The sequence below is a fragment of the Oreochromis aureus genome, linkage group 12 (assembly GCF_013358895.1).
Source record: "Oreochromis aureus strain Israel breed Guangdong linkage group 12, ZZ_aureus, whole genome shotgun sequence".
NCBI classification, from domain to species: Eukaryota; Metazoa; Chordata; class Actinopteri; order Cichliformes; family Cichlidae; genus Oreochromis; species Oreochromis aureus.
This window is the reverse complement of record NC_052953.1, coordinates 23,928,326-23,937,974: the sequence shown is the minus strand read 5'-3', so window position 1 is coordinate 23,937,974 and position 9,649 is coordinate 23,928,326. Positions and strand designations below refer to the sequence as shown.

Sequence of the window (9,649 nt, the reverse complement as noted above, 5' to 3'; positions counted from 1 at the left end):
AAAAGGGGCCAGGGGGGGATTGAGGGTTGAGAAGAGGAGACAAAGAGAAAACTGAAGTGCTGGGTCAAAGCTGGCCAGGCTGCTGAGTCATCACTGAGGCTGGCTTGAACTAATACTTTGCAAACATTTCCAGTAAAAGTTGATGAGCTGTCTCTTCGAATTTGCCATGTTAATTTTGGGGAAGAAAATTGAAAGCGGTTCCTTCATTCCTCCGTTTCTATTGCACGTCACAGAGCTTTGAAGTATCAGAAACTGTGAGGTCCAGTTATGCAACAGCACCGACATTCTTGGTGTCGGTGAGATCATTTGTGCATCTTGTTCCAGCTGGATTTGCGACAAATACAGTAGGCCCTACAACACATCCTTTCACATCCTGCGGGATCGAATTTGCTGAGCTCACTTGTGCACACATTCACATAGTTTGTAAAGAAAAATCAATCAGTAAAAAACTGGGCTGACGTAAAATGCAAGTCGATACATTACGGATGAAATTGACTTACTGGTCTGCAGAGACTGTTAAACATAATAAAGAGGTCATGTGTAGACAAACCACCAAGAGAGCAGCTCTATAAAGTTAGAAAGCTGCAAGTTGTACAAGTTAAACATTTACCTGAGTTTAAACAATTAGGGCCAGTTAATGTAGGCAAACTTTAACACTGTCTTATTTCAGGACAGACTGAGCTAAAACAAAAATACTGCAGTATTTTTTTTTTTACAAAAATTACAGGCAATTTGAAGTTGTATCAACACAAATGTTTTTGGTTTTAACACAAAATGTGTGCATCGTCCAATATCTTAGTACTTGTGATCAAACTAAGACCCACTCAGTGTCCGTCTTAGTACCTTGCATCTTTTGCCAGTAGGGATCAGTGCTACCTTCAAACCACCTCTAGGGGCAGTGTTGTACTACTTTTCAAGACATGATCTGCATCCAGCAGGTTGGCTGCCTGTGTGCTTGTAATTCTCTTGTGACCCATTTGTATAGATTTTTGTTTTTAAGTAAAGCACTGGATGATGATTAGACATTTAAACACCATTTGCTTTTGTCTTTAGAGGCTGCTTTGCTGTGATCAGTTGTACACGATGGCGGTCAGTGAAACGCAGCAAAGGTGAACAAGTGTGCAATTGACCTACACTTATTGTGTGTACAGCCTTGGAGGGAAAACACACACACGAACCACAGTTGTGTAATTTAGAACAAATGTTTATTCAAATCAAGAGGAAGAACTAGACGAAAGGTTAAAGCATTCAGAACATAGTATATTCATAGAATATCAATACATCATCAAGATGGAAAAAAAATGAGAATGAAGAAAATTCTTTGAGTAATATTGCACTTTGTTTCTAAAATGTTTCAGATCCCATCTCCTACATCCCATCTCTCTGAACATTTCAGTTCCCGCCTTCTTCAGGTCAGGAATTTAGCTTAGTTTTGACACTGGACTACTCTGAGGCCCAAGCAAATGGACTATGGAATTGACCCACCTGAAACAAATATGTAAGCTTATTCATTACCGCGTAGCTTGATTCAGTTTCCCTAAGATAAAACCCCCCAACAAAGAATTGCAAAACAAGTACATTAGTTACCACAAAAAGAAAGTGTTTTGTCCCAGGTTACATAAATGTTTCTTGAAGGGAGAAGGGTGCTGATCAACAGCTGCCACTCCCTGGCCTGAAGAGCATCAGACAGGTCAGGGAGACCAACCCAAGAGGCTGTTTGTTAAAATTATAAAAACCAACCTATCAATGCCCAGAAATACATGGAAAAAGATAATAGTCAACCCTCATCAGCTTCAGAAAAAAAATAAAATGACACAATCAAGGCCTGTCCAAGATGTCTTTTTTTTGTTTCTTTGTTTAAAACAACCCTTGCTTTAAAGGTTTTTTCTCTCTTCCCTTTTTGTCCATTTCAACAACAAAAAAAAAACCCACGGAAAGGTCTGAAAACATACAAGTGTTAAACAAAGAGAAACGAAAACAAGAGTTGCAGAGACATTGAAAAATGAAGCATCATGATCAAGTCCTTTCTGTGTCAAGGCCACTAAGATAAGATCACTTTAATAATCTGCAGTTCACTGAGCACTGTCAGAAGCTGTATGGTTAGTTGCCAGCAGGATCTTGATAAGAGCATGCACACACCGAGCACACACACAAAGTCGCCATAGTTACGTTTTGAAATGTAAACTTAGGGGGAAAAAAAAGTTACTAATCTTAAAAAGACTGAATAATGCATTTGCGTCCTACACAACACCACTTTACTTAAAAATCCTCTAACACATGGTTAATACCAAGTAGTTTTTAAATCCAGACCTTCACCACTGAATGCTACGTTTTTTCTTATTTAGTGTTTTTTTTCTTCTTTTTTTTAAAGTGCTGCTTGTCATCTTTTCCTGAATATGCTGAACCTCTGTTACAGCTGGTCTTTTATCATGAATGAGTTAGGAAACCAATGTATTACTCATTTCAATTTACTACTACTACTGCTACTACTACTACTACTACTTGCTCTGACCAGCATGAACAGAAGTTTAGCAACATTCCCAGCATTTCATTTGTGCCGGTTTTACTTTCTTATTTCAAAAACATTTTTCCTTCTTTCCTTTTTTTCTTCTTTTTTTGGAATTAGCATTCTGGCTTCACTGGTCTGGTAAAGTCTGTAATGGATGAAGTGGGAAAGTGCAGCAGGACAAAAAGGGAATGTGATTCGTCTCAAAAAGAAAAAGCTGCCTCGCTCCTCTACAGGTCTGCCTCTCATTTTGGTAGTGAACAAAAACTTCATTATTTTTTCTAAGCAGTGCAATTAAAACAAAAGCCTCACAACATTATCTTCTCTCTCTCTTTTCCCCCCCACTCAACTGTTTAGCAAGTGAGAAGACCACCTGAGACAGTACTATTTGGGCAGGTTTGCAAGCCTGGCTTGCCCTGAGATTAGGAGTAGAGGGGCTGCAAACAATTAGGGTGAGTCCCTCAGTAGGGCACCACTTTATGTCTCACACACACACACACACACACAAATTATACACACACGCACCCACGCAAGCAAGCGCTTTTCCCGTCAGCTTCAAATTGAGTGGCATAAGTCTGCAACCCTGCTAGTCCAAATCCAGAGCCACCACAAAACTAAAATTGCTGCAAGCTTTTCTGTGACTGGAGCGAATACAAGAACAGAATAACAAGAAAAGCTAAACTCAAGAGGAGGGAAACCACAGATTCAAGCTTAGGAGGCAACGAAGTAAAAAAAAAAAAAAAAAAAAAAAAAAAAAAGAGCGAGAAAAGAAAAAAGCTTCCACGTGGAGATTGAGTGTGCTGCAGCTGTTGTACAAGTACTGTCTGGTTGTTGTTAGTCACAAGAAAATGAAATTTCTTAAACAACTTAAACAAATTCAGTGCATTGTTCTTGTACTTTTCAGTCTTTGTTTTTTTTTCTTTTTTTTTTCTGTTTTTAAAACAAATCCTACTCTCAGCGATGCTCAGAGTGATGCAGATCAAAGTCTTATAGTCTCATAGTCTGGTGCGTTGCAAGGCTGAAACTAAACTATTAGTGATTATTTTTTAAACTCTCATTAAACAGAGCCACACAACTCAAGTAAAGAACAAGATGTGCAAAACAAATCCATAAATGAGGCAGAAGGACCTAGTATTTGCTTTTTTTTGATGACTGATGCTGCTGCTGCTGAAAGCTTACTTTCAGGACTACGGTGGTGACACTTTTCTCTCTTCATCCCATTTCCTTAAGGTGAGTTCTGCTGATGAACGGACATGACAAGTTCTGTCCTTTGTGAGAGGAGCTAAGTCCTTATGTGCCACAGGTACAGAAGAGTCAGGGGTGAAGAGGAGCTTGGCAGGCTGAGCCGTGGCGGTTCTTCCTCGTCATCGTCATTGTCAATACCATCACCAGGGCTCGCGCTACTAGAGGGTTTTTTTTTTTTTTTTTTTACCCGCCCTCTTCGCATACAGAATGGATACATGTTCATCTGTACATATGTCACCCTCAGCAAGCTGACACAGGAAAGGAAAGACACCCGGAACTGGTGACTCCCATTTCTCTTGCTGAGGGAAGCCAGGAACAGATTCGTCCAACCCGACTCACTCGTTTTTGTTTGGTTTTTTTTGGTTGGATATTCTTGTTTTTCCTCTTATTGTCGACAGCATTTTGTGATCGCTGTCAACTGAGAAAATAATCAAAGCTGAGCCTTACAGCTAGGCTTCTTTGAGTTTCCCCGAACATCTCAGGGGAATTGCTGGGATATCCTCAGCGTGATGGGCAAGCATCAAGTCTGCGCTCCTCTGTACGGCTGGCATGATCTGGGTTAGGATCAATCTAGAATGGGGGAAAAAGAGGGGAAAAAAGGTGTTTATTCAAGAAAACAAACTGTTCTTGAGACTCTAAAGGAAGGTCATTTGCCATTTGGTGCTTACCTCAGAGTACAGAGGAGGGGGCTGGAAGCGGAACTCGTGAATATAGGCAAAGAGAGGTCCGTCCAGCTCCTCGCGGGCTGCTGGGACATCCAGACAGCTCTGCCTCTGCTCTTCTGTCACAATTTCAGCGTAGCTTGGAGGAGCTACAAATGAAGATGAAACAACACTTCAGCATTCTTGCGATTACGATCTCTTGATTAAAATAGAAAAAGATGTTTCATGACAATGAGATCAAACGTACCTTCAGGCCTTTCAGGCAGACCCATGCCCAGCCAGCTCATGCTGCACTGGCTGCTGACGCTGGAGGTGCGGGAACCAAATGGGTGAAGAGGGATGGTTCCGATAACAAGAGGCAGGTTCAGGGACAGGTTGATCGCCCCAGGTATGTCCACATACACCTGAGCACAGACATGAGAACACCACAACAGTTTAGCATATGCAAAAAATAAAATAAAATAACATGTCATACAGGGTTATAAAAAATGTAAAGGGGCTATGGTCAGTCTAATAAAAGGCTCTGGAGCTGAGCAGTCAGCACAAAATGAAATGGGTCCTTTATCCTCTCAGAAGTACTCGAACCAGGACTGGGTTAGGCATTAGTTTGACAATATGTGGGTCACTGTCATGAGGTCAATCGCTTACACAACGTATAAGCAACCTAGCATTTCTGTTCATGGTGTAAAGCAGGTATAAGCACCCTGATGGCAGGTGCTGCCACAGATATTCTGGGCTAATGCTCTTAGCTGCATGTGGAGATAACAACTGGTGCAATCCAAGGCCTAGTTTTGGCAATGTGAGCTGAGTCAGCCAGGTGCTTTACCAGAAGAGATATTGACTTAGTAGGAAATATAACTTCTACAACAGAATGGCACTTAAAACAAGTAATAATGGTGGTAAGGTCATGGGAGTGTATTGGAAGTAGCAAGACTTGTGCTTCCAAATCTACAATATCAGAATATGCACTGAGAGATTACGTGAAAGTGCTCTAAACGCCTCATTATTGTGCTCACCATGAGAGAGTACTCCACTCTGATAATGCTGCAGTCCAGGATGGAGGGGGAGACTGGCGGGATCTTCAGCATCTTTCCATTCCAGGTCTCCGTTTTGCCCGAGGACAGAGATTCTCCCCGCAGGTTAGCCACCAGCTGCTTAACCTCCTTCATCTTCCCTTTGGCGTAGAAGGTCTGAGTCTGGTAGATGGCCGCCTTTGGCACGACCATGCGTGATGAGCAGTTCTCGATCTCAGCAAAAATCTGGATTGACTCCCCTACGGAGTTAAAAGGACAGGAAGCAGGTTAGCTGAAGTTTATCTACATTTATTTATCAGGTGTGTTTTTGCTAATCAATGCACAAGCTGCAGGGACTTCCACTTGCTTATCTGGTTACGAGATAGCTAAGAAAGTCATTAATTATTCACTTATTCTTACCTGGGGTGTATCCTTTCCTCTCAATTTTGGCACTTAGGGAAATAGGACCTGAGGTGCAGAACCAACAGCAAAGTGTCTTGTCTTTTGTGCCGGCCTGTGGTGACTGGGGAAGGTGGGGGGAAAAAATAAAGACATTATTTTTTGCCACAATAAAAGCTAGATTGATAATCAAACACCAGCTACTCCATGGTTATAACAATGAATAGCAGCTAAATGTTTTCAACACTTGTTCTGTATTTATTTTTCCATGATTCAGGGTGTGTACAGTCTAACCTGCTGAAATTCCCCATAATTAGGAAAATTATGCCCTAAGTGACTCATACTAGGTTTTTATTTCCTTCATTCAGTGTCATCACCAGCTAAAAAGCTCATTCACTGGTCAAGTGAATTGAGTCGTGAGCTTACCAGCAATAATGGAGTGTTGATGTCAATGTGCTCAAAGACTGTAAATTCTTTCTTGGTCTTCATGGGTAGGAGCCATGGCCTGTGGAGTTCCGCCTTTACCCAATAGCGCACACTGCCATGCTTCCCTTCGAAAGAGGTAGCCAGAGGTCTGCAGCAAAAGAGCAGAGCAGGAGAGAAGGGAGAAATAATGTTATAATCACAGTACAGCCAAAAAAAACCCCCAAATAAAATAACTGCAGGTCTCCTAATATTTATGAAACACTTACGTCTGTGGAAGCTCAAGGCTGAATGCATACTCATGTCTTCCTGAATGAATAGTGGTGAGTCCTTCCTCCGAGTTATCATCGTCTGAAAAACAAGGAGGACAATAGTCCAAACACATATATACCATACCTGCGCAAAATGCTCTACGAAGGCATCTGAAAGTCATACCAGAAAAAAAAACAAAACAAAAAAAAAAAACACAGGGTGGGGGAGAAAAAAGAGAATAAAAAGGAATTTACTATAATATCTGGCCGATTTAAAAATTATTGTATGTATTGAGAGATAAACAGTACACCGATATTTAGAGGAAAGTAAAAGAAGTTGATTGTTTGGTGGTGTCAGAAACGGAGCCCTTTTCCCTTCCTTCTTCTAGTGTTATTCCCAGGAACAAAGAAGTGAATCAAAGAGATCCAATGTATGATGCCAATACATTGAGGCTATTATGGGCTGTGTGGAGGTTCGACAAAAATCTTAAATCTGCGTTTTAAAAATAAATAAATAATACTTTTAAAAAAATAAAAAAATAAAAAATTGGGCAGAAGTACAGGAAACGGTGTTAGGATTTCACTGCCCAGCAGAAGAATGAAATGTAGTTTTCGACAGGGTTGTACAATTTCGAGTCTCAAACTGCATTTTCTTTTTTTAAAATACATGAATATATATATTTTTTTCAGTTAAAACACAAAGAGTGCTTTTCGTAAAGAGCTAGGTGGACAGCTAGGGTGCGCTTCTGCCAGCTCAGCACTCCCTCCCTCCTCCCTCCAAGCAGCAGCAGCCGTGTGGTAAACAAGTGCAGAGCTGTCACTCAAACTGCAGACTCCGGCAGGAGGAGACCGGCCTAAACCGGAGCGAGCAGCTTCCCACAGCCACCCAGCCTTCATTACGCATTCAATGTGCGACACCGCAGTACCTACCTACTACACGGCAACAACGTATCAAAGAGCCTACTCCGAACAACTGCAGCAATTTCCCCACTTTAAACGACAATATTTAGAATTTATTAAAATTATCTTTTATCTATCACAATTTTTATGAGTTATCATGTTTGCTTAAGGGCTGAGCTAGTATATATATATATATTATTATTATTATCGTACAGTATAAATGTTACCTGCCTTAACTGTCTGGGTTTCCACCCCCTTTTTTGCACTAAAAAAATAAAAGTACAGAAATGACCGTTGGTCAAGCACAGTTAGACCGCTAAACACACCTATAACATGACAGCATTTCGCCTAGTATAGACCCTAATAAGCAGCAGAATACACGTTCACCAAGGGATTAACCATAAGGATAAGTATAGGAACAAAGTATCAAGCACTGCAGCTCCTTATACGTTTCAAACCGCACGTACTTTCATCCGGTAGCTACATTTTACAGCTTTTTTTCCCCTTCACCGAAAAGTTGCAGAATTTTCTGTCTGCAGGATAATGATGTCATCAGCCACAACCAATGGCAGGCAGCCGGAGGTAGGGGCTTGCGTCTTTACCCCGCCTTTCCCGGTCCAGTTTTCTGAACAGGATTGAACCGCTTTGAACAATAGGGGGAAACTTAAGAAAAGCTACAAAGACACACTCTTTAAGATGTGGTTCTGCAATGAAATACGCTTAAAGAGCCTCTAAACACTGCTTTATTTCTCTGGGCCTAATAAAAAGAAGCAAAAACAAAACAAATCTTACGCTGGACGTTAAATACTTCAAAAAATACATCGAGCCGAGCTGCTGTCATTCATTCTGACACCTTGACACAAACAAGCAACCACGGAGCTGTATGTTACGAGCGTAAAAACATCATACATACAAGCACCGTCAAAAAATGCAGCATTATGAAAGTTGGTCAACTTTTTAATCGTGTCTATCACTCTTGTTATCCTTCAGCTACACCTTTCACTGAGACCGAGCCCACTAAGAGCATCTCACCCATCAGCTCAAGTGAGATGCAAGAACTTCTGCAGGAAAATAAAACCAAAAAACAAGTCCTCACCTCTTTCGTGTCCGATTAGGATGTCTTTGTGGTTCAGATATTCCACTTCTTCTGTGTAGTTTTGAGTGTAGGCAGTGTTGGATCCAGCATTTCTCGATTCAGTCCAACGAACTTTTGCAAATCCTTTCGCGTGGATTTTGAGAGATTTCACGCGGATTTCTCCGGTGACTTCGATGATCACCCTCCCTGAGACGCAGTCCCCGCTCGAGAAAACGGGAACATTGCTGTCATTGAGACAGTCATAGCTTACTGTGAAGCTCTTTACCTTTCCTAGCACCATGGTGGAAAGAGGCTACACAGACCTTGAAATACTAAAAAAAAAGAAAAGACTCAATGAAGAAATATCTCATAGAGCCGTTTTTCTGGACACTGATCAGTTTACCACCTCTGCAAAAAGCAGCAGGCACGATCAGTGGCTTCTTCGAGGGCAGTTCATTGAGATCTAGTAACAGCAACTGATGCTGTTATCATCTGCCTATCTGCTCGCTAGTCCCAGTCAGACAAGGAAACCCCGGTAGCTCAGCGCACTTTAAACGACTGCCAGTGTGGGGAAAAACAACCTCTGGGCGCATGCGCGGGGCTTCACTGCCCCCTCCTTCCGCCTTCTGGAACAAGTGTGGCACACAACCAGATGATAAGTAAAGTCAAACAGCTGAAAGACTACACAAAGAAATGTTCGCCAAAAAATATCGTTTAAGAGGCGAGGCTTTAAATCTGATTCGGTTTATTGAAAATACACGAACAGATCTAACAAAAAGTATCACCCAGACTTATTTCTAGACTTTTGATTCAAAGAATGAGAGAAGAAATGTAACCCTCCTGGCCCTCGATTTTAATGAAATTACAGATGGCTTTATGGTATGTGATGCAGCAACGATTCATGGCTCATACATCAGCTCTGAATCTTCTTATAGGTCTACAGCTACAGCCCCAGCCCTGCATCGGCATTTGGTCTCTGTGCACACACATTACATCTGCGATGTAATCCACACAAATAGTTTCACATTATCAGATTTACAGCAGCGTCTGCATCTTTGCACAATCACCAAAAATAAGAAGAGCTCCATTTTGTTGGATGATGCCTGCAGCACTGTCAATAGTATGAATTGTTTCATAGTGTTTAGCCTAGAGATCTAGGGTGAATATACCAGCCA

At 41.4% G+C, this 9,649-nt stretch overlaps 1 protein-coding gene across 2 annotated transcripts; it reads right to left on the bottom strand.

The window, feature by feature from the left end:
* Positions 1–1,186: 1,186 nt before the first annotated feature.
* Positions 1,187–9,016, bottom strand: arrdc3a (arrestin domain containing 3a). 2 transcript variants are annotated; one of them, XM_031731738.2, is made up of 8 exons: positions 8,496–9,016; positions 6,518–6,599; positions 6,252–6,399; positions 5,847–5,949; positions 5,430–5,686; positions 4,661–4,817; positions 4,420–4,562; positions 1,187–4,321 (listed from the first exon to the last, which is right to left on the bottom strand). In XM_031731738.2, the coding sequence occupies exons 1-8, from the start codon at positions 8,773–8,775 to the stop codon at positions 4,253–4,255; spliced, it is 1,239 nt and encodes a 412-aa protein (XP_031587598.1). In that variant the 5' UTR covers positions 8,776–9,016; the 3' UTR covers positions 1,187–4,252. The 2 variants fall into 2 exon arrangements, with proteins under 2 accessions (XP_031587598.1, XP_031587600.1); XM_031731740.2 differs by having other exon boundaries at positions 6,518–6,670; positions 8,496–8,634.
* Positions 9,017–9,649: the final 633 nt, after the last annotated feature.